This window comes from Melanerpes formicivorus, unplaced genomic scaffold (genome assembly GCF_026170545.1).
Source record: "Melanerpes formicivorus ecotype bairdi unplaced genomic scaffold, bMelFor1.0.p_v2 SCAF_14, whole genome shotgun sequence".
NCBI classification, from domain to species: Eukaryota; Metazoa; Chordata; class Aves; order Piciformes; family Picidae; genus Melanerpes; species Melanerpes formicivorus.
The window spans coordinates 5930307-5954154 of NW_027142366.1; the positions used below are offsets into that span (position 1 = coordinate 5930307).

Consider the following 23848-nt stretch of genomic DNA (forward strand, 5'->3'; position numbering starts at 1 on the left):
AGGGATTTGTTTTTCTCTGCTGGGTGTCCTTTCTGTATGGAAGTCATTGTGGTTGCATGTGAGGCTGTAGGTGGGTTCTCCCTCAGCCTGCAGAGGGCCAGGCAGGACCAGCTCCATACAGGGGCAGTGCAGGGAGCAGTACCTCTGAGATGGTGGCAGTGGTTCCTTCAGGTTCTGAGAAAGCTGCACCACATTGCCTTGCAGCCACTTCCTGCCTCCATTCCCCACCTCTCATCCTGCTGACAGCTTCTTCCCCGTGCTCCATGCAGGCACCACCAAAGTCCTGTTTCTGCTGCATTCAGCTGGTGCAAAGGGCAATGTGATCCCATCTGAGATACCTTCTGGGAGTCTGAATGACTGTATTAATGTCTTTGTCACCTGAGAGCTACTCTGTAGGGAATCATAACATGTGATTAAAGAAACCAGTTAAAAAACCAGCTTAGGAAGCTGGATTAGGTACATGATCTCTTATTATGGTTCCTTTTAGCTGACAACCCTGTGAAAGAGGAGGGGGGGAGGTCTGGATTACATGGGGAAACATCAGGCCTGACAGGAGTGCTTTCTGACTGCTAGGCTTAGTGGTGTCATGTACGATTTTAATCAGATTTAAATAGTGGCAAACATCACAGGCTTAATGGATTTCAGCTTTATTATTGGGGCTTTGCTTAGAAGCAATTTGGATTTTGAGCTGTGAGCCAGCAATGCAAGTGTATTCCTGATGGCACTAAAAGGGTCTGGAAAGCCAGGGACCAACCTTGCATTTAAATGCCACATGCCTGTGGATGGGGACTGATCTCCTCTTCTTTCCACCAGCCTCAGGATCTCGATGAGTTGTTAAGCTCAGCTCCACGTTGGGGTGTTGGTTGGGGTTTTTTTTTTCCACAGAGACAATGCATTTGGCTCCAATTCAGGTGTTGATTCAGCTGGGTGTCTGAACAAATGGCTTTTTCCATTTTAAAGGCTTTGTTGCTCAAAATGAAGCAAAATGGCCCTGTATTCTGGAGAGCTGCTTGGCTTCAACCTTGAAGCACATGATCTGAAAGAGGCTCTGCCCTCCCTTTCAGGGGGTGTGAGTTGCTCTCCTTGACCTCCCCACAGTGAGGCTTTGTCTTGGCTGTGCCAGTTTGGGGTGGTTTGTCTAGAGGGAAAACAGGCCATGGATACCTGTATTACTGCTGCCACATCCAAACTGTATAGATGGCTGTTTTTGTGTGGTGGGAGAAGATGCCTTGCAAGGCATCAATATTGGAGGTGGTTTTCTATAACACGTTGGACTGTGCTTGGAGGATTTGAGACAACCTTGGACCCTCAGCACTTGGGGACTGACTCTGCAGAGACTTGCCTGCATGTATTGCTGTGTAATCTGGTGTAGGGGATCCTGCTTTGGCAGGGAGGTTGGACTAGATGATCTTTCGAGGTCCCTTCCAGCCCCTGACATTCTGTGATTCTGTGAAAAGTTATCACTCTGGGAGGGTTTGGTCACTGAGATCTGCTCAGCTGGTTGGTGCTCCCAGTCCTGTGTGAGCAGGAAGAGGAGGGGGAAAGGGGAACATCGATGCTTTTCAAGTTCCCCTTAGAAGCTGCATGTGGTGGTGTTCCCGTTGCGAGTAAAGGGATCCTGCTCCCTTGTGTTTTCTGTGCCACCTAAAACCACGGACCTAAGGTTTCAGCCACTTCCAGCTCTAAGCAGGAGCTCTAATGGTGATGTTTTCCCTTAGAAGACCAATGAGATGTCTGTAAGGTGTTACCTCAATCATCTACTAAATCCTGGCTTTCTGTCTGATGTAGCCATTCAAGTGCTAATTGCCTTTGACTGAGTCAATCATTTGCAGAGTGAGTGGGTTAATTGGGTATTGTGGAAGCAATCAATCTACTCAGCTGCTTGTATCCATAGCTGAGGCGCTACAACGTAGCGGACAATAATTGTTTTATGAGCTCCTGGAAGGCAGCAGAGGCAGGCTGCATAGGAACAGGAAACCCTGCTCTGCAAAATGGCCTTTAGGAAAGGTAATTTGGCTGCTAAATGCTCATTAAGAGAGGACTGATTGATGAAGAGATGGGAAATTCTCGCCTCTAAAACGCGTGTGCATGAGCAAATGGTCTGTGTGGGTGCTGGTGGGGATGGGTGCACAGGCTCCTTTGGCTGGCTGGCTGAGGTATGATGTCACCCTTAACATAACTTCATCCTGTCCCTTCTCACACCTGCCACAGAGTGTGACTAGAGACATGCCAAGCTCTCATCCTTACCGAAGATGCACCAAGGTGGAGTGGAGTAGGATGGGATGGGATGGGATGGGATGGGATGGGATGGGATAGGATAGAATAGAATAGAATAGAATAGAATAGAATAGAATAGAATAGAATAGAATAGAATAGAATAGAATAGAATAGAATAGAATAGAATAGAATAGGATAGAATTAACCAGGTTGGAAGAGACCTTTAAGATCATCAAGTCCAACCTATCATCCCACACCATCTAATCAACTAAACCATGGCACCAAGCGCCCCATCCAGTCTCTGCTTAAACACCTCCAGTGATGGTGACTCCACCACCTCCTTGGGCAGCCCATTCCAATGGCCAATCATTCTTTCTATGATGAACTTCCTTCTCACATCCAGCCTAAACCTCCCCTGAAAGATCTGAAGACCTTACCTCTCAGGTGTCCTAGGCACAAAGAGGGTGGACTGCAGGCTCACTAAATACATTCTCATGTCCTTCTTGCCAAGGCTTTCCCTGCCAAAGCACTGAACTGTGCGGGGGCAGCAGCAGCTCTTGGTGGCTCCTCACCTGGCCTGTGCAGGAGAACACCTGGGGGAAAGGATGCTCATGTCTGAGGGCCCCTCTGCCTGCTGCACGGGGTAGCTGCTGCCAGTTCCAGTCCGCCTGTGTCGGCACTGCTGAGCACACAACCAGCAGGAAGTGTAGTTATCCGCAGATGACTGCAGAATTATTTTCAGGGAAGTTGCAAGCTCCTCAGCACAGCTGCAGACAGAGGAAGAACAAAAAGAAAAAGAAGAAACAAAAAAACAGGCAAGCTGCTGGTGCTGTGCAGTGAAGCAGGGGTGTGGTTGCAGCCTTGACTGAGAGCCCTTTCAGTTGTGTGACCAACCCTGGCACCGCTTGTGAGGGGATTACCTTATGCAGGGGGGAAGATGAGTTTGTCTCTGGATAAAGTGGTGTTCTCACTCCAGGAGAAAAAAATTGCATTCTGGCTGCTTAAAACAATTCCAACTGAAGTCACTGAGATGCCTTGCTTTGGTGATGGCTGAGTGTTGCAGGAAGAACTGCTACAACTTCCTGTAATCAAACCAAACCATTTTTGCTGGCCCAGCAGCAGGAGGTGCATGGCTCTTTCTGCAGCACTCCTCAAAGTCCAGTCCATAGGGACTTCTCCATCCAACTCTGTGGCTAAGGACAGCATGGTTTGTTTCACCAGAACAAGAGGACACAGCCTCAAGCTGTGCCAGGGGAGGTTTAGCCTGGGTGTTAGGAAGAAGTTCTTCATAGAAAGAGAGATTGGCCATTGGAATGTGCTGCCCAGGGAGGTGGTGGAGTCACCATCACTGGAGGTGTTTAGGAAGAGACTGGATGGGATACTTGGTGCCATGATTTAGTTGATTAGGTGGTGTTGGATGATAGCTTGGACTCGATGATCTCAAAGGACTTTTCCAACCTGGCTAATTCTGCTCTATTCTAAACAAAAATAAACAAGAAACATCCTGCAGACTCTCTGCTTTCAAAGGAGGTTGTGACATCGGTGCCAGTGGGGATGTGGGATGTCAGGGATTTGCCACTCAGCTGCTCCAAATAATTATGCAGTTCCTTAACCTCGCAGGAAAAGCAGGCACGTCATCCCCAGCAAGCATCTATCTGCCTTTCTGCTTTAATTAACTTCTTACAGTGTTAATAGAGAAGATACTCAGCTTCTGACACACAGAGAAGTGGTGATACATACCCTGTAATTTCAGCAGCAAAGTGATGTAGTTGTATTTAAATCTTCTCCAAAGCTCTGGATTGGGGTCAAAGCATTTTTAACTGCTTAAAGAAAACCTCCTTCTGTAGGTGGAGCTGCCCTGCCCGAGTTCTAGGAAATTGCTCTTGAGCTGCACACACAAATAAGCAATGTTCTCCTATGTCAGTGTCCTGTGCTTTGTCTTGCAGTGAGACAAGAAGGCAAGAAGCCTCCTGGTGATGCATTTGGGCTTGAGTATGATACTGGCCCTGTTGCTCTGCTCGGTTTTGGCTGTGGTCGAGGCCCCGTCCCTGGAGGTGTTTAAGCCCAGGCTGGATGGGGCTCTGGCCAGCCTGATCTAGTGTGGGGTGTCCCTGCCCATGGCAGGGGGGTTGGAACTAGATGATCCTTGTGGTACCTTCCAACCCTGAATGAGACTGTGATACTATGATACCATGTTTCTCCTAAAAGCTTTGGACCAGACCTAGCTCTACCACGGCCCTAGAAGCATCATGGAAACAAGCAGTTGTGATGCCTCTTTTGGGGTGAAATTGCAAAGTGAAGTGCCAAAGGAACTGAAGAGCAGATGTGGCCATGGTTATAGTGCTTTACTTAGGTTGACAGAAAGCAAAGTCCATGAATGTAGGCTTTTGGTTTGTGTGGTTTGACTTGGCTTTCCATCCAGTGGGTCTGGCTGCTCCCCTCCAGAAGGGTTTTTGTCTTCTCTGAGAACAAAGGCTGAAATTGAAAAGAGTAATTTTGGGTACTTTCTACAATCCACATTCTCAGAGACCAACCCCCCCCCCCCCCCCATAATTTATGAGCACCATGACAGCTTTCTGGGGTGGGGAAGTAGCAGTACCCTCCTCTGAAAAAATGGGGAACTTGAACACATTGCTGGCAGAAGTTGGATGGAAGGACTATGTCTTGATAGAAAATCCTCTCCCTTGCTTCCTCTGCTGACTTGCAGACCGTGAGAAAGCTGGGCTAGACTCAAGCACCCAAGGAGTCCTGCTGACTTTGGGTGCCTGGCTTGGCGGATCTCCAGCCACCAGTGCAATGGAGCTGACCCAAGGCCATACAGTATCTTCTTTTCAGCCAACCAAAGTGGTGACTCTTTTCTTTGCCCCACAAGAGTTTTAGCTGTGGTGGTGAAGTGAGTTTGGAAATGACAGTTCCTCATTACACCTTGGAAACTACATGGCAGGCCAAAGCCACCCATCTGGGGCTCTGTGACTTCATTTTATGTTGTGTGCTGTTTGTGGGGCAACTTTGTCACTACTGCTTGGTGGTTTTTATCTTTTCTTTGCAAGTGCCACAGGTTTGAGCCAGAATTGCCTACAAAAGCAAGTGGCTGGTTTGGCTCCTTGGCAGGTGGCTGAGATGATGCAGAAAACTTGATGACCAAGCAGCAGTGGTGTTAGCAGTGCAAGAGTGATGGTTTTAGAGTGGCCACAGGTGCTGTCCAGCAGGTCTTCATTAGGTAGTGCTTTCTGTGGTCACAGTTGGGTGCTGGCAATCCAGTAGGATGATGACAGGTGTCACATCTCTTGTTCTGTGCCTTGAGAGGAGAGGCAGGGCTGTTGGCGACATGATGCTGAGTGGTCCAACACCAGCAGTCAGCAGGTGAGAGAGGACTAGTGGTTGTTTAGCTTCAACATAAGCAGAACAGCCCTCATGAAGATCTGGATTTGGCCAGATACCTCCAAATACAAAGCTGTTGCTAAGGTAATGCAGCCTACAGAGATGAGGAAGAGATGGTTTAATTCCCTGGCTCTGATGCCCTCCAGTGTAAGATCTGTTCCCTGTTCAACCTCCTGCGGTCTCATTCCTCAACGCCTTCTCTAGCTGTTTTCACAATCCTTTAGATCAGGACATTGAGAACACATCTTGCTGACTTACTGTTTGCCTGAGGAGCCTAGAGGGGTTCAGTTTGGGTTCAAGTCTAGTTCATGGTGTTTTGCACTGATGGATGCTGACAGAGGTGCAGGCAGCAGGTTTGGGCAGAGCAGAGGAACAGCTCCCAGTGTCGCTGCCCTGGAGGAAGACAAAAAGACAGGGGGGAAGGGGGGAAGAAGCAAGCAAAGGATTTATGCAAATCTGTACTGAAGTACAGTGAAATTAGCAGCTGGCTCTGTCAGAGCCAGGAGCTCCTGTGCAGAGGTGATGGCTCTGGGAAGAGCCAGATGATGAACTATGGAACTTTGTGTTGGTTTGGTTTTTGTTCTTCACTGGAGTGGAATTTGGGTGCTGCCTTTATGCCACAGAAGATTGAAAATAGAAGATAAAAATGATGAAGAGATGAAATGGAAGAGAGCAGGGAAAGCTGAATTTCCTGCCTGACCTTGACACTGGCTCACAGTCTTGTCCTGGGCAGCTCACCAAAGCTCTCTGGGCTCCCATCTCTCTGTACATAACCAATATGATGTCCATCTGCCAGGGCTGAGTGTTAGGCTATACAGATTTGCAATTGTTTGAGATCCCCTTTGGGGAGATGCAGAGTAATTGTGTTCTTCATCCCTGAAGTGTTAAGAAAAATCACCAAAAATGCGTTGTGGAGGGGAGCAAGTTTAATGAGGAATGCCTGCAGCACCCTTTGCCATGCAGAGGTTTGTAATGAAGCCCTCCAGAGGAAGGAATGGATGAGACCCACAGCCAAGTATTGTGGAGCTGAGGTGCTCCAAGGTGGACCTACTGAAAGCTGATCTTTGTGTGCCTGGTGCTCTGCTAAATCAGGCAAACTCCAGTGGGGATTCCTGAAGGAAAGTATGGCCTTTCCTCCTGCATCCCCTCATGTTTGCATTTGGAGGTGTCACTGGCCTCCCCTGTCTCTCATTTGACACTGACTTCCTTTCCTCCAAGCCCAGCTTTGCCCAGCCCCCTACGAGACGCCAGCGTTCCCCAAATGTCAGACACAGAGAGGCTCTGAAAGTGTCTCTGCCTTTAGTGGAGTGAACAGAAATGGCTTTTGAGGCACTCTCCCATTGCTCTGACTGGCTTGGCATTAAAAATCAGCACCCTTCAGGAACAGGAACTGCCTGGCATTGGTTTCTAAACCACACACTTCAAGAGCAAGCTGCTGAACAGTTTGCCATTCAAGAGAGCAGTCAGCAGCCGTCAGAGCCCCAGCAGCGTCGCAGCCTCACGTTAAGCCAATCTTGCATTTTGTAAATGTATCAGCTGGGCATCACCTACTGCCTGTCTGTCTGCTGTCAGAGAGACATTATTCCTGCTCAGCTCCAGCGTGTGCAGCCTGCTCTGCGGGACGCAGCTATGCTGATAGGAGCCTGGCTGGTAGCAGTGTCTGAGACTGAATCAGAGATTTGGTCTCCCAGGAATTAATTCCTACCACAGTGGTGAGATGAGCATCACCTGGGTCTTTCCTGTGCTGTTCTTGGGTGAGGCTGCCCTTGGTTGGGTTTTGCTGGCTTTGGCTGATCCTGATCCAGTTCTGGGCCCCTCAGTTTAGGAAGGATGTTGACTTGCTGGAACGAGTCCAGAGAAGGGCAACAAAGTTGGTGAGGGGTTTGGAACACAGTCCTGTGAGGAGAGGCTGAGGGAGCTGGGGTTGCTTAGCCTGGAAAAAAAGGAGGCTCAGGGGAGACTTTCTTGCTCTCTATAACTACCTGAAGGGAGGTTGTAGACAGGTGGGGGCTGGTCTCTTCTCCCAGGCAACCAGCACCAGAATAAGAGGACACAGTCTCAAGCTGTGCCAGGGGAGGTTCAGACTGGATATTAGGAAGAAGTTCTTCATAGAGAGAGTGATTGCCCATTGGAATGGGCTACCCAGGGAGGTGGTGGAGTCACCATCACTGGGGGTGTTTAGGAGGAGACTTGATGGGGTGCTTGGTGCCATGGTTTAGTTGATTAGGTTGTGCTGGATGATAGGTTGGACTTGATGATCTTGAAGGTCTCTTCCAACCTGGTTATTTCTATTCTATTCTAAACACCTAAACACCCTTCTAAACACCTCCAGTGATGGTGACTCCACCACCTCCCTGGGCAGCACATTCCAATGGGCTATCACTCTATGAAGAATTTCTTCCGAACATCCAGCCTAAACTCCCCCTGGCACAGCTTGAGACTGTGTCCTCTTGTTCTGGTGCTGGTTGCCTGGGAGAAGAGACCAACCCCTGCCTGTCTACCACCTCCCTTCAGGTGAGGCACAGACTGTTGTATAAGAGCAAGAACAGAGTAAGAAGGGCAAATGTGAGGGAGTTGGCCTGTTTCATTCATGCCTTGAGCAATCCAAGCACACAGCTGATCTGCTTGGTTTGGAAGTTGAAGCTCTTCTCCTTTTCCTGACCCTATCTCTGTTTTCACATGTGGCACTTCACTCTGTCTCTATTTTTACACATGGCACTTCACCTCCGAGCCTCAGCCACTTGCTTTCTGCTGCAGGGTACCGAGAAGGGTTTCTGTGGAAGAGAGGACGTGACAATGGGCAGTTCCTGAGCCGGAAGTTCGTCTTGTCGGAGAGGGAAGGCGCGCTGAAGTACTTCAACAAAAACGACGTGAGTACAGGGGGCTGCTGCAGGGGGGTAGGAGCTCACAGCTCTCAGAGCATCTCTGGCCGAGGCATTCCTAAGCCACCACTTTATTTGTAGTTTTACAGTGTTCATAAGCATTGAATCATAGAATCAACAAGGTTGGAAAAGATCTCAAAGACCATCAAGTCCAACCTGTCACCCAAGACCTCATGACTAGAGACCACAGCACCAAGTGCCACGTCCAATCCCCTCTTGCACACCTCCAGGGACGGCAACTCCACCACCTCCCTGGGCAGCACATTCCAATGGCTAACAACTCTCTCAGTGAAGAACTTTCTCCTCACCTCCAGCCTAAACCTCCCCTGGCACAGCTTGAGACTGTGTCCTCTTGTTCTGGTGCTGGTTGCCTGGGAGAAGAGTCCCTGACCATGCCAGGACAAGGGCACCAGGTTTAGGCTGGATGTTAGGAAGAAGTTCTATACAGAGAGAGTGATTGCCCATTGGAATGGGCTGCCCATGGGAACCATGGGAGGTGGTGGAGTCACCATCATTGGAGGTGTTCAGGAGGAGACTTGATGGGGTGCTTGGTGCCATGGTTTAGTTGTTGGATTGGATTGGTTGATGGGTTGGACACGATGATCTTGAAGGTCTCTTCCAACCTGGTTTATTCTATTATTCTATTCTATCTCAGCAGTGTTATTGGCAGGGTTTGCTCCTGGTCCACCACTGCCATGGTCATGGTGAGAGAACCTTGCTGACCATTGGGGTCTACAAGAAAGCTGGGGAGGGATATTTTAGGGTGTCAGGAAATGATAGGACTAGGGGGAATGGGAAAAAAATAGAAATGGGGAGATTCAGGTTGGATGTTAGGAAGAAGTTCTTCCCCATGAGGGTGATGAGACACTGGAACAGGTTGCCCAGGGAGGTGGTGGAAGCCTCATCCCTGGAGGTATTTAAGGTGCTGTGGCTCTGAGCAAGCTGACCTAGTGTGAGGGGTCTCTGCCCGTGGCAGGGGGGTTGGAACTGGATGATCCTTGAGGTCACTTCCAACTCTTGTGATTCTGTGATTCTAAGATTGTAGACAGTCCTGCTCTGTTGAGTCAAGAGGCTTTTCCTGAACCACCAACAAAGAGGTTTTTCTCAGCTCTGGCTCTGCATCATCCAGCTGACATGGATTTCATAGTTATGGCTAGGTTGTGATGAAGGTATCACTGTCTCACAGTGCTCACTGGGTGCTGAAACCTCCTTTGCACATCATGACAAGCAACCCAGAGGAAGAACCCCAGGCTGCCTGTTCCAGAGTCGAGCAGTGGAAGCATTTGTCTTTTTCCCCAGAGCACATTTCCTTTATTGTGAGAGATGGAGATATGTGACCATGAAAACTGCATTTGTGATGAAGACAAATGTTCTACTGTTTGGTGCCACAGCATGGAGAAAGCCAGGTCGTTTCCTCTCACCTTTGAGCTCCCCATGAGCATTGCAGTTGAGAGCAGCCCAGACTGAGCTGCCAGCCACTTTTTTGGTGTCATGTTGGGACTCACCATGCAGAGCAGGGGGGAGCATTGATCCACACTTCTCCATGCCTGGTGTCTGACTTTGAGAGCACCACCTTCTCCTTCAGCTTGCTGTGTTATGGTGCAATTGCCTCTCGGGGCAGGAGAGAGCCAGTCATTACCAAGGGAGAAGTGAAAGTCCCAGCAGCCCCCATTCAGCTGCTATTGACTGCTCTTGTAGTTTGAAGCTGCTTTGCTTCATTGCTAACCATAGCTCTGATGGGAGCAAAGCTGTCTAGATGTGTCCTCTTTGCTGGGATTTCCCTACCATGATTGCTCATGATGGCTGTGTGCCCACAAGATGCAAAGGAGCTGATAGCATCTCCACGAGCTTAAAGACTTCCACGAGGTGCTGGGGACCACAGCACCACTGCATTACCTTCTGCTGGCCTCTGGCAGTGTCCTAAAACTGGTGTTAGCAGAAGGCTTTTTGTGATGCTGGCTCACTTCTCAGTGCAGTCCTGAAAGGGTGGTAAAGTTCTACAGATGTGCTGTAGGAAGGGAAGTTGAAGCGACCTACCACAGAGGGTGCAAGTGGGATTGGTGCCTAGGAGGGCCTGATCCAGGCTTATGTTGGGCTAACCCACCCAAGAGGTGGGCTATAAGGTATGCATTTGTCTCTCCAAAAAGAAAGTTCCCAGTCTGGGGGCAAAGGGAGGAGCAGAGTCAAAAGCCAATGGCCTGTGTGAGAGGATGGGCTTGATGGGGACATGGGCATGATGCCAGGCTAGCACCCAGATCTGAAGTTGGCAAGGGGGGGTAATCCTACACCTTCTTGGGCAAGGGTGAATTGGCTGTGGGTGCTTGAAATGCAGAAAGCATCCTGGCCTCTTAGTTAGCAGTCTGCTTGAATGGATTTATTTCTTTGACAGCATTCACCCTGCTGTCAATGGTGGCCACTTATCATTAGGTAAAGAGTCTGGAGGGGTTGGGAGACAGCTGAACAAAGGGTGACACTGGAGGCATGGTGAGGATGCTTGTCTTTATAGCACAACATCCTGTCATGAATCTTCACCTAGCCTTGCTTCCCTTGACCTCTGCTGAATGTTGCAGAACAGAGAATGTTTCCAGGCAGACAGCACTCGCTGACACCCGAGCAAAGTCTCTGATGCCTCATCACCAAGCAATTTTGAGGGCTGGGAGTCAGGTGTTTTTTAGCTAATGGCCTCAATCAGGAGTGTTTTCTGACCAAGTGAACTACTTTCTGGTTTGAAAGCCAATTTTCAGGGTGTTTGCTCACTCAGCTGTGTTTTCCAGGCAAAAGAACCCAAAGCAATTATGAAGATTGAACACCTAAATGCAACTTTCCAGCCTGCAAAAATAGGGAACCCACACGGACTGCAGATCACTTATTTGAAGGACAATAGCACAAGGAACATCTTTGTCTATCATGAAGATGGCAAGGTGAGAGCATGGAGGTAACCAGGAGGGTGGAGTTGTGGTGCTGGGGGTTGATACGGCACGGAGCCAGCCTGTGGCACACCAGGCTCTGGCTGAGCTGGGAACTGTTGGGGGGGTGTGGAAGTGATGGGGTACAGGGTGCACGACCAGCTCTGTGGTGTCCTGCCCAGCATGAAGGCTGCACACTGTGTCTTCTAAATAAGAAGAGGCAAATGGAAGGAATTGCTGTTCCTCTGCATGGAACTAAACCTAGGGGCAGAGGCATTTTTAAGGCAGGCTTCTTGGTCCCTGGAGAAGGAGACAGGGTGAGCAGAGCAGTGAAAGATGAGGGGGCTCACTCTAAGGACTCAAAGCAGGGGAGTGAGCTGGATGGTAGGAGACCCAAGAAGCTGCTTGTTTCTCTGCCTGTCTTGTGCTCTATAAAATGCAGCTCTGCAGGTTGGCAGTGGCATAAACCCCCTTGCTGCCATGCCCTCCTGCCTCTGAAGGGAGGTGTGAGGAAGAGGACTCACAGATCTGGGGCAGACATTTGCACAATGAGGACATGAAGTCCATGGAGGTGGACATGGAGACCAAGGCAGTGAGGGGGGTCCTAGCTCTCCTGGAGGCTGTCACAGAGGTCCCAGCCCAGGAGCTACTCTGAGCAGTCACCACACTGTCCAGTGGGTCTTGTCTCCATATACTGGTGTCCAAGCAGAGAGCAGACCTGACTGAGTTTGCAGTGGATGCCATCTCACAGGCTTATTTTCATCACTTTGTTCCCTCCCCATATGTTTTGGGCTCCAAATAAAATGGCATCAGCCCTGCAGCAGCCACAAAATCGGAGGCTGAAGCTGTCCTGTTCACAGTACCTACTTTCTTCTGGCTGTCATGGTGCCCCCAGCATTTGGTGTCACATCCTCTTCAGCACCCTGGCTGTCAGAGAGGCTTTCTGGGGGCAATCCCTTGTGGACACAGCAGGGATTTGCAGGATTGTCTCGGTGCACAGCCCATTCCCAGCTGTTCATCCAGGCATGGCAAGCCAAGCAGCCCTGCTAGGGATAAGCAGGCTGTGCTCAGAGCAGTTGCTCCTCTCCAGGCTGTCTGGGACAATAATGCCACCAAAACCCAAGATACTCTTCACTTGTAGGTGAGCAAAGCTGTTCTTAGCCCCGCTGCTGCTGCTCAGGCTCTGGGTGGTAGAGCTGGGTGATGTGTGTGGTGCTAGCAGGGCTGAGCTGCAGAGGCTGGATGTGCTTCCTGATGGTACAGGAGCTCCTGGCAGGAGGCAGTGTGGGGGTCAGGTTGGGTTAATGAGTGGCACTGCCTGGGTTTGTGCATGCACAGAGGCCTGCAGGTGGTGTGCACACACCTGTGTTGTGTGTATGGTAGGCACAGGCACCATGGATGGATGTGTGCCTGTGTCTGTGCTGCTGCATTCAGACACAAAAGGAATTCTTTCTCTCTCTCTCCCTCCTCCCTTATGTGTGTATTTCTCTATAAAAAGAAGCAATGATGAGCTCTTAGAACCAGGCAGGTCTTGCTGCTCTGGGGGAAGTGGCACAGTGTGCTGGTGCCTGCCTGTCTTTTGTTTGCTGCCCACACAGTGGGGTTCATTAGTTGGGCTGTGTCTCTCCAGCCCTGTGCTCCAGTTCAGCCTGCCCACTCCTTTGCACCCTGCAGCACCACAGGGTCTTTCTCTATGCATTTGTTGGTTCTGGGGAGCTGCAGCAGCAGGACTGCTCCTCCATTTACCCTCCAGGGTCTTGCTCCATGTGTTTGTGGTCTGTGGGGAGCTGCTCCAGCAGGGCTGCTCCTCTGTTTACCCTCCTCTCCATCTGCTTGGCCTGGTGGGATGTGCAAGTCCCCTGGTACAGAGCAGACACTGCTTGTCACCAGGGGCTGCTTTAGGGCAGCCAGGTATTGCTGAGCTGCTCTCAAGTACCTCCCTGGTCACAGTTTTCACCAAAGACAGAGGCAGAAGCCCTTTCCTATGGAAGCTCCATCCACCATCGTGCCCCTGTCTGTGTTTTGCTGGGCTGTGCTGCTCCACCTTGCCCAGCTGTGAGGAATGGGCTCAGGTTTTCACTGTTACTTGGGTTTGGGGTTTAAAATGCTGAGCTGTCTGATGAGGGCTTGTGAAGGGAGCAGTCTTGCAGGTCTCAAGCAGTTGCTGCTACCTCTGTGTTGGAGGTTTGGCAGGATGTGTTCTGATGCCTTTGGGTAACAGCCTGCCTGAATTTCCTTTGAGTTCCCTGAAACTGATCTGCCCCTTCAGCTGAGCAAAGGGCTGCAAGAGGATGACATCCCTGGGGTAAGCTCCCACCCTTTGGCACTGGAGACAGCCCTGGGACATGCCTGCCTTCCTCTGCTGGCCTTCACTCCCTCCTATCCTCTCCTGGCAGCCCCAGGGTGTCCTCTGGTACCCCAGGACTGAACTGCTCAGGTCTGATTTAGGCTCCTGTCTCACATAGCTGGGGTTTGATACCTCCTCACCTAATCCTGTCACTGATCTGCCTGACCTCCCACCAGGCAGGTTCCGGTGTGAGGGTTTCCGCCGAGGAGCTCAGCAGTAATCCAGAGCATCTCCTGCTGCTCTCCACCTGGCTCTTCCTCTGCAACACCCCAGAAGAGCTTGGGCTCATGTCTGAGATGGGATAATCCCACGTGTGCCTATCCAACCCCTAAAGCAGGCAGGAGAGCCCTGCCACCCCGCTGGCATCTGCAGGAGTAAGGCATCCAAAGGGATGGAGGTGGATGGACCAAGTGGGTAGCTGTGCTGCCACCCCACAGCTTCACAGGGTGGGACAGCAACATCTGACTTGGCTGGAGATGTACTTCTTGGGTGGCCTCAGCCAGGTGGTTTCATCAGCTTCTTGGTGTGTCCTGGTGGCAAGCAAGAGACTGAAACCATCCCCAGCACCTTGCTCAAAGCAGGCACATCTGGGTGCTCTCAGGATGTGTCTGGTAGCAGTGGGTGTCTGGAGAGGCAGGCCAAGATGTCTTGGGCTCTGACCATTTTAGAGGACGTTGTTGTGGCTCCTTGTTAGCACTTGCCCACCCCCAGATGTGCTGGACCTGCCAGGGTGAAGCTGAGGCACCGGTTGGAGTGGGAGAGAGATCCTCTGCGTGGGGTGGCACCTGTGTGCAGACTGCCCTGTGTCCTGGCGGCACCTCACCTGGGCTGTCCCTCCTGTGGGCACAATGCTGGAGCCAGCTTTCACCTGGCCCCGGATCTCCATCTGGGCGTGGGAGGCTGGCAGGCTGCGGGCTCGGATTTCCCAGAGCTCTGAGCTCCTGGCCGGGGCTGAAGCTCCCCCTGCAGGACTTCTCCTGGCAGCCACGGTAGGACCAGCTCGACAGCTGCGGGGTGTTGCTGCCATCCCTGGTGTTGCCAGGGCCTTTAGGATGAAAAGTGGTGGGCTCAGTCTCCATAGACGGCCGTAGGAGCTGTAAATAAGGTTTTTGTGGGGCGGTCTCTGTGCAAATTAGCCTTAGAATCTTCCCCAGTGCTTCCCCTTTCCTGAGCAACACCAGGAGCTCTCAGGATGGGAAGAGGTGGCATGAGGGATCGATCAGCAGCACAAGTGCTCACTGCTTGAGCTCCAGGGGTGGAAGAACACCAGGTATGGTGAGAACAAGTTGCATTTTTATCTGGGATTTTCAGTCTGAGGCTGCCCAGGCAGTGTGGGTGGCTCTGGTGCAGGATGTGGACTGGAGGGACACCGAGGTGGTATGTGGAGGGAGAGCCTGTGGTGGCACTGCAAGCAGTCCAGAGGAAGTTGGGAGGCTGGAGAAGCCACCTGCAAAGGTGCAGGCAGTGGTTCATCTTATTGTGCTTGCTCCAGACGAATCAGTGAAAGGATCCTCTGCTGCTGAGCCAACCCCTTCGTGACTGAGGAGTCTGAGCAGTCCAGTGTTGGTGTGTTACACCAGACAGAGCCTCCTCACACCTCACTCTGCCTGTGGCTGTGTTCAGAATTATGCACACAGCAAATTTTTAGCAACTGAACCTTCTTGCTTTGCATCCACAGCAACAGGTTCACACAAAGAAAGGTGGTGGGGTCCCCTTCCCCCAGCAATGGGTGATCAATAGTCCGAGAAGCGATCAATTGCTGAAGTCAGCGAGGGGTTTTTAGCCTCTGCTTTTCTGCAGGGTGAGACCCTGTCTCTCATCACAACTGAGGAGGAGACCTGCATAGAGATGTATTTACATCCACCCAGTTGGTGGCTGCATGAAATACCAACATCTTAACTTTATAGCTTATTGTTCCTTACCTGCAGCCTGCTTTGGTCATCCTTAACTTCAGTTCCTCTTGCTGATCCTCTTTGTGCTGCTATCTGGGGTCTGCTTAGCTGCTTAGGGTAGGACAGCAAGTGGTAAGTAAGTAAAACCTCAGACAACTAGGTCAGAATTTTCCAAAGCATTCTCTGTGTATGTCCTGTTAAAGGTTTGTTTGGTTGTTATATTTACCCCCTGCAATTTCAAGTAGCTGAACAAACCAAAGCCAAGTGAACTTTCAGAGGGAGGCTATCTGCCACCTCAGGCCATTTTTGAGATACCCCCAATTCAACTCCCTCAAACTGAGGTCTCCACAGTTGCACACAAGAGCCTTTTCTGGTTTGTTTTGCTGTGGTTTTTTTTCCCTCACAGCTGATAATTTTTAAAGCATAACAAAGTTTAGCTCTTACTTAAGGCTGACTTCTGCATTGCTGTGGTCTTCCCTCTGCTACAGCAACATCACCTGAAAGGGCTGCCAGTGTTTGTTTCAGGATTCAGTCTGGCTGGACAGATGGGCAGAGTCCAGTGGCATGAGATTTAACACATCCAACTGCTGGGTTCTGCACATTGGCCACAGCAACCCCATGCAGTGCTACAGGCTGGGGTCAGAGTGGCTGAGAGCAGCCAGGTAGAGAGGGACCTGGGGGTACTGGTTGATGGTAGGCTGAACATGAGCCTGCAGTGTGCCCAGGCAGCCAAGAGGGCCAATGGCATCCTGGCCTGCATCAAGAACAGTGTGGCCAGCAGGAGCAGGGAGGTCATTCTGCCCCTGTACACTGCACTGCTTAGACCACACCTCGAGTACTGTGTCCAGTTCTGGGCCCCTCAGTTTAGGAAGGAGGTTGACTTGCTGGAACGAGTCCAGAGAAGGGCAACAAAGCTGGGGAGGGGTTTGGAGCACAGCCCTGTGAGGAGAGGCTGAGGGAGCTGGGGTTGCTTAGCCTGGAGAAGAGGAGGCTCAGCAGAGATCTTATTGCTCTCTCCAACTCCCTGAAGGGAGGTTGTAGCCAGGAGGGGGTTGGTCTCTTCTCCCAGGCAACCAGCACCAGAACAAGAGGACACAGTCTCAAGCTGCACCAGGGGAGGTTTAGACTGGATGTTAGGAAGAAATTATTCACAGATATAGAGATTGGGCATTGGAATGTGCTGCCCAGGGAGGTGGTGGAGTCACCATCCCTGGAAGTGTTTAGGAGGAGGCTTGATAAGGTGCTTGGTTGCATGGTTTAGTTGATTAGCTGGTGTTGGATGATAGGTTGGACGCGATGATCTTGAAGGTCTCTTCCAACCTGGTCTGGTCTGGTCTGGTCTGGTCTGGTCTGGTCTGGTCTGGTCTGGTCTATTCTATTCTATTCTATTCTATTCTATTCTATTCTATTCTATTCTATTCTATTCTGTTCACCTGGCCCTGATGAGTGAAGCCTCATGTGTGTTGCTGACAGCTGGGATGGTTCAGCATCCATCTCCTTGCAGCTCAGCTTCCTGGTGTGGGCAGCCCTCACACCTCCCTTCCAACACACCTTCCCTCTGCCCATGCCTTCACACCACAAGGCACTATTTGGGAGCTCCCTGTCTGGGTCTCTTAAAATGAATGTGGCAACTCTCAGTGAAACCTTCAAAAAAGGTGTCCAGTGCAGCACAACCTCTGTGGGTCTCACCGGAGACAAATGGATAAGTGAGTTTAAAAGCAGAGAAGTTACAAAGCAACTGTTTTCTGGGGGGGAGGGGGGAACTAAAATAGAATTAAACCAAATTAAACTAAACTGAGTTATATTAAATTAAACTAAATTAAATTTGAAAACCAAACAAAAAAACCCCATCAAACAAAAAAAAAACCCAACCAAACAAAGAACCTCAAGCAAACAAATAAAAGCAACAGAGAGGGATTTTTGCCAAGGAAAGGAAGAAGTGGGTTGCTTAGCCTGGAGAAGAGGAGGCTCAGGGGAGACCTTCTTGCTCTCTCCAACTCCCTGAAGGGTGGTTGTAGCCAGGAGAGGGTTGGTCTCTTCTCTGTAGCAACCAGCACCAGAACAAGAGGACACAGTCTCAAGCTGCACCAGGGGAGGTTTAGGCTGGAGGTGAGGAGAAAGTTCTTCCCAGAGAGAGTTGTTAGCCATTGGAATGTGCTGCCCAGGAAGGTGATGGAGTCACCATCCCTGGAGGTGTTCAAGGGGGGATTGGATGTGGCACTTGGTGCCATGGTCTAGTCGTGAGGTCTGTGGTGACAGGTTGGACTTGATGATCTTTGAGGTCTCTTCCAACCTTGGTGATTCTGTGACTTGAGTATCACTGTGCTTGTCCCTAGCAGACTGGCAGATATGACTGATAGGATGGAGTACCAGTATCAAGAGATATTTAGCTACTCTGGTAGCAAAACACTGAAGTATGTTGATAAAATGTGGGTGGGATTCAGGCATTCCATGCATGTCCTGCCCGTGGTGATGGCTGGAGGGGCCAGGGGATAGGGTTGTGGTGGGGAGAGGTACAAGGCTGCCTTTGCACCAAGCCAGCGAGTCAGGCAGTGTTTGTCGGGTCAAGCTCAATGCTGGGCTCAGTACCTCAAATGTTTCACCAGTTCACAGACATGCTAAAATCCTTCCCTCTGCCCCTTGGTGGTCACCAGTGGCTGCAGAGCTCTGTGGATGTCTTGCAGCTTGGGAGAGCAGCTTGGCATTCCCCATCCTTGCCTGTTCGGTGCTCTCTTTTGTGTCTGTTTCTTATTTTGGTTTAGGACTGCTGCTAAACTGCAACTGGGACACAGTGATGGGAGAGGTGAAATGCAGGAGGATCACATGATTTTACCTGCAGGCTGTTACTCACTGTGCTTTTCTTTCTCATTCCTAGGAAATCGTGGATTGGTTCAATGCCATCCGGGCAGCACGTTTCCATTACTTACAAGTGGCATTCCCTGGAGCCAGTGACGTTGATGTGAGTTTTCCTGCAGTTCTGTTCTTTTATTCCCCACCCCCCACACACACTTCTTGCTCATTTTTGGCATCTTGTTAACAAGCTGGAAGGCTGGGGAGAGCTCTTCATCCTTCAGAGTGTTTTACAATCACTGGACTGAAATGGTGGTGGCGGGATGTCAAGCCCACGTGCAGTACCTGCTACCAACACCCACCCTTGGAGACCGTGTGTGTGCCACATGTGGCACCCTCAGAGCATGAGTTGTGGGTATGAGTAACTCTTGTGCTGTCAAGCATCCAGCAGCCACAAATGTCTTTCTCAGAGACTGTGGCTATGATGTTAAAAACCAAAGTAAAGGCTGGAAGGTAGAAAAAATGAGCCAGCAGTGTGCTCAGGTGGCCAACAGCATCCTGGCCTCTATCAGCAACAGTGTGGCCAGCAGGACCAGGGAAGGAATCTTCATAGTATCCTAGTATCATTCAGAGTTGGAAGGGACCACAAGGATCATCTAGTTCCAACCCCCCTGCCATGGGCAGGGACACCCCACACTAGATCAGGCTGGCCAGAGCCTCATCCAGCCTGGTCTTAAACACCTCCAGGGACGGGGCCTCAACCACCTCCCTGGACAACCCATTCCAGGGTTTCACCACTCTCATGGTGAAGAACCTCCTCCTCACATCCAGCCTGAATCTCCCCACCTCCAGCTTCATTCCATTCCCCCTAGTCCTATCACTACCTGAGATCCTGAGCAGTCCCTCCCCAGCCTTCTTGTAGCCCCCTTCAGATATTGGAAGGCCACAATTAGGTCACCTCGGAGCCTTCTCTTCTGCAGACTGAACAGCCCCAACTCCTTCAGTCTGTCCTCATAGGAGAGGTGCTCCAGCCCTCTGATCATCCTTGTGGCCCTTCTCTGGACACGTTCCAGCACCTCCACATCCCTCTTGTAATAGAGGCTCCAGAACTGGACACAGTACTCCAGGTGGGGTCTCACCAGGGCTGAGTAGAGGGGCAGGATCACCTCCCTCGACCTGCTGGCCACACTTCTCCTGATCTTATCCCTGTACTTGGCACTGATAAGGCTGCACCTCGAATACTGGGTTCAGGTTTTGGGTTCCTCACTCCAAAAAGGACATTGAGGTGCTGGGGTTTGTTTAAAAGACATTCAGATGAGGTGCCCAGGGACATGGTCTAACAGTTGTGTGCAGGGAGATGTTAGGTCATGGTTGGACTCTTGATCTTGGGGTCTTTTCCATGCAGGCAGTTCCGTGACTGTGTGAAAACAAGAGTGCCGGTGCTGTGGCCAAGCCCTGAGATGAGTTCTTGTGTGCAGGTCACTGCAGGCCATCTCATGAATCTCTGTCTCGTCTTTTCCGGGCGCTGGAGCTGCTAATTTCATTTCCCTTTGCTAATGCAATCCTGGAGGCACTGCTGAGGCAGGCTGGCAGCAGGTGCCTTGCGTGGCACTGCAGCCGGGGTGCGACGTCACTGCTGCTTCTTGTTGCCTACCCTCTGTCACCTCCTTGGCTTGGTAGATTTCGAATCCTAATCGTGTTACCTGGGAGGGGCTCAGGCTGGTGGCTGTGTCTCTGGCTGCCCAAGGAGCCCCAGAGCCAAAGCTTCCTGTCAGCCCCATGCTCTGACACTGTCCTGATCCCTGGGGGAGGATAAAGAAGAAAGGTCCCACAGGTAGTATCTGATCTCCAGCAGCAGGGTCTTCAGACTGTTTTCCAACAAGAAATTAAGCAGGGAAAATACAAAAAGCCATAAGAGGAGCCTTGTTAGCTGGCTGTAGTACAGTCACCATGCGGCACACACTGCCCTGAATCACTTCTACCCCCTTCCCTATCTTCTGTTCAGGCTGGTTGGCACATCTGAATCAAATTGCCCCCCAAAACTCCCAGACCATAATGGACCTGCCACTTGCTCAGCAGTTGGTGAAGGTGTTTCTCTTCTTACCCTCTGCAGTTTCAGTGGGAGATAAGATATTTGTATCTTCACTTATTGTCCCCTTCTCATCAATTATTCTTTGGAGGACACAGAGGAGTGTGATGTTTAGTGAGGTTTAGTTTTTGACCTTGGAATACTGAACCGCTGTTCACAGCACTCAGCCTGGGGAGAGCTCTGGGGAAGACCTCTGGGTTATCTACACAAGGTAGCTCTGTCCTGGGTGCTGCCATCACTAGCATCTCATTTATGACCTTCACCCTGTCAGAGAGCTGAAGAGACAAGAAATTTAGCCAGGAGCTGGGTGGACTGTGGTGGAGAGGTGTGAATTGCTCACACTGCCCTCAGCATGCCCAGGATGGCTCTGCAGCTCCTGGGGTGCCAGGATGATTAAGGGAGTGGAACATCTTCTGTACCAGAAGAGACTGAGGGAGATGGAGCTCTTTAGCTTGGAGAAGAGGAGACTGAGAGGTGACCTTATCAGTGTTTATAAATATGTAAAGGGTGAGTCCCAGGAGGCTGGAGCCAGGCTCTGCTCAGTGGTGCCCAGTGACAGCTCAAGGGGCAAGGGTGGAAGTTGAGGCATAGGAAGTTTCATGTAAATATGAAGAAAAAAACTTTCACTTGTGAGGGTGACAGAGCCCTGGAGCAGGCTGCCCAGGGAGGTTGTGGAGTCTCCCTCTTTGGAGATAGTCAAAACTCACCTGGATGCATTCCTGTGTGATCTGGTGTAGGTGATCCTGCTCTGGCAGGGGGGTTGGACTGGGTGATCTTTTGAGGTCCCTTCTGTGATTCTGTGAAGGATGCTTCAGGGACCCATCTGCAGGGTAGAGGAACCTCTCTGAGCCAAGGGTGACAAGCTCCTTGCTTAGCAAAGTGTCCTCAGTACTGTGCCAGGAACCAAGCACCAGGACTCTGAATGGTGCAGGGGCCTTCCTTGCCTACAATCAGGCATCCAAGGCGAAGATATTCCATGCTGCTGCAGAACAGTTGTGTGGTTCTTTGGGCTGTTGTGTTTTGGGGTGCCCTTGCCCAAGTGTCTGCTTGACCAGAGCTGCTGGTGGGCAGAACTGTGGAAGGGTGGTCTGGCAAGCAGAGCTGTTAATAACCTGCTTAAGGGAAAGGCAGGAGCACAATCATCAGCCCTGGGTTTGGTGAGGCTTGTCCTCTTGCGAGAAGCTTTTAGAGGCATCTGCAAAGATCTCACAGCTCCTGCCTCGTCACTAAGCAGCATTAAAAATATCCCTGGTGCTGGTAGCTGTTGTCAGTGATATCTGCAGGATTGGGGGTGCCCAGGCAGGCTGTGTTTCACAGGCAAATTGTGCTTTAGGACTTGTGTGAGGAGTTCCTGCCATGGCTGGGGGAGGAGGTGCATCACCAGAGCTGACCAGTGACGTGGGGTTTGTTCCAGGAGCTTCTCCTGGGGTGCTGCTGGCAAAGTGCTCAAAGACACTTCATGTTTCTGCACCCCCTCTCCTGAGTACTCTGGAGGCTAAAGCATCCAGCCAGAGCTGCTGGGTGGGCTGAGGGCTGGGGGTGAGCTTGACATGGGCTTTCCGTCCAGTGCCACCTCAGCCCTGCCCACACACCCAGCGATGCCCTAGCCATCTGACAGTGCTCTCTTTTCTCTCCTCTTTGGCTGCTCCAGCTGGTGCCAAAGCTTTCTAGAAACTACCTGAAGGAAGGGTACATGGAGAAAACGGGGCCAAAGGTAGGACAGAAGACTTTTCTGCAGTCCCTCTAAACACCAGTCCTGCTCTGTGCAGGACTACGAAGGGTCTGCTGGTGGCACAGACCCACTCTTGCCAAAGAGGCAAAGCCTTAACACTATGAATATGTTAAGACACTTCCCTCACCTGGGAGCAAACCTCAAGAAAATCCCAAACCTCTTCACAGACCAACCCCCCCATCCCCCTCTCACTGCCCCTTCCTGCAAGCTGGCCCAGCCCCTGGCTGTGGTGGCCTGTGGTGACCCCAGACCCACCCGTTCCCAACTCCTGCAGCGCATTGGGCTCCTCCTTGATACTCTCCTGGGTTATGCCCAGTAAGAGAGGATCTGCACTGCTTTGGTCAAGTATAACCTGGCACTTTTTGGCTCTTCAGCAAACAGAAGGATTCAAGAAGCGATGGTTCACCATGGATGACCGACGGCTCATGTATTTCAAAGATCCCCTGGTAAGAGGAAGGCTCCTGAGCTATCTGTTGGGAATTACCATCATAATGATAGTAATAGCAATAATCTGCAGGGAAGCTCAGGCTGCTGAGAGAGCCCAGGGGGCACTGACCACCACTGCCAGGTGGACCTGATGGTGTCCGGTGTGCGGTAGCCCTGTGTGTGGAAACTCACCCAAACCGCTTTGCAGACCCTGTGCAGCAGCTGCAGAGTCTTCTGCTTAGGATTTTGGATCCTGTGGTGCTGGTTGTGTGTCATGGGTGTCCCTGGGAGGAGCTGGAGGAGGACTCCATGGGGTGGCTGGTGCTTTTGGTGTTTGACTGGTGTGCTCTGCTGCTGGGGCTTCTGGTTGGTGCAGGGTGAGCCACATCCTGGCTGCCCAGGACGCAGAGCTCCTGTTTGCAATCCTGCCTGCATGAGCCCTCCGCTGTCTCCTAGGATGCCTTTGCTAGAGGGGAAGTTTTTATTGGGAGCAAGGAAAACAGCTACAAGGTCCTGGAAGGGCTCCCAGCATCCACACAGGGAAACCACTGGCAGCACGGGATAACCATCGTCACCCCTGATCGGAAATTCCTCTTTGCCTGCGAGACGGAGGACGACCAGCTGGAGTGGATCACCACCTTCCAGAAGGTCATCAGCCGGCCCATGCTGCCTCAGGAATACGCAGGTGCGTTGGCTGGTGGGGGCTGGAGCTCAGCCTTGGCTCCTTTTATTTCCTGTGCATTGGAGGATGGGGCAGATGGAGCGGGACTGGGGAGCCGCAGCATCGTGCTCCCTCCTGTGCGTGTGAAACGGCACAGCCCTTCCCCACCCCAGGGAGCAGGCAAAGACTGTCCAAGCAGGAGGGTCTCACACTTAGAGGAAGGAGGATGGTATTGAGGACATTGAGGTGCTGGAGTATGTCCAAGGAAGGGCAGCAAAGCTGGTGAAGGGTCTAGAGAGCAAGTCTTATGGGGAGCAACTGAGGGAACTGAGGTTTTTAGTCTGCAGAAAAGGAGACTCAGGGGAGACCTTCTCACTGCAGCCAGCAGGAACAGGGAGGTGATTGTCCCTGTGTGGTGGTGAGGCTGCACCTCGAATATTGTGTTAAGTTCTGTGCCCTTCACCACAAGAAGGGAATGGAGGTGCTGGAGAGTGTCCAGAGAAGGGCAATGATGCTGGTGAAGAG

At 51.2% G+C, this 23848-nt stretch overlaps 1 protein-coding gene across 1 annotated transcript in view; it reads left to right on the forward strand.

Annotated features, from left to right (window-relative positions):
• The window catches only part of ADAP1 (ArfGAP with dual PH domains 1), a 75822-nt gene that overhangs the window by 49099 nt on the left and 2875 nt on the right, over positions 1 to 23848 (forward strand). Inside the window, exons 5-10 of the mRNA XM_068146717.1 lie at positions 8356 to 8468; positions 11255 to 11401; positions 18501 to 18584; positions 22156 to 22218; positions 22611 to 22682; positions 23119 to 23347. Of these exons, the coding sequence (XP_068002818.1) occupies positions 8356 to 8468; positions 11255 to 11401; positions 18501 to 18584; positions 22156 to 22218; positions 22611 to 22682; positions 23119 to 23347 (708 nt within the window). The remainder of the gene's footprint in view (positions 1 to 8355; positions 8469 to 11254; positions 11402 to 18500; positions 18585 to 22155; positions 22219 to 22610; positions 22683 to 23118; positions 23348 to 23848) is intronic.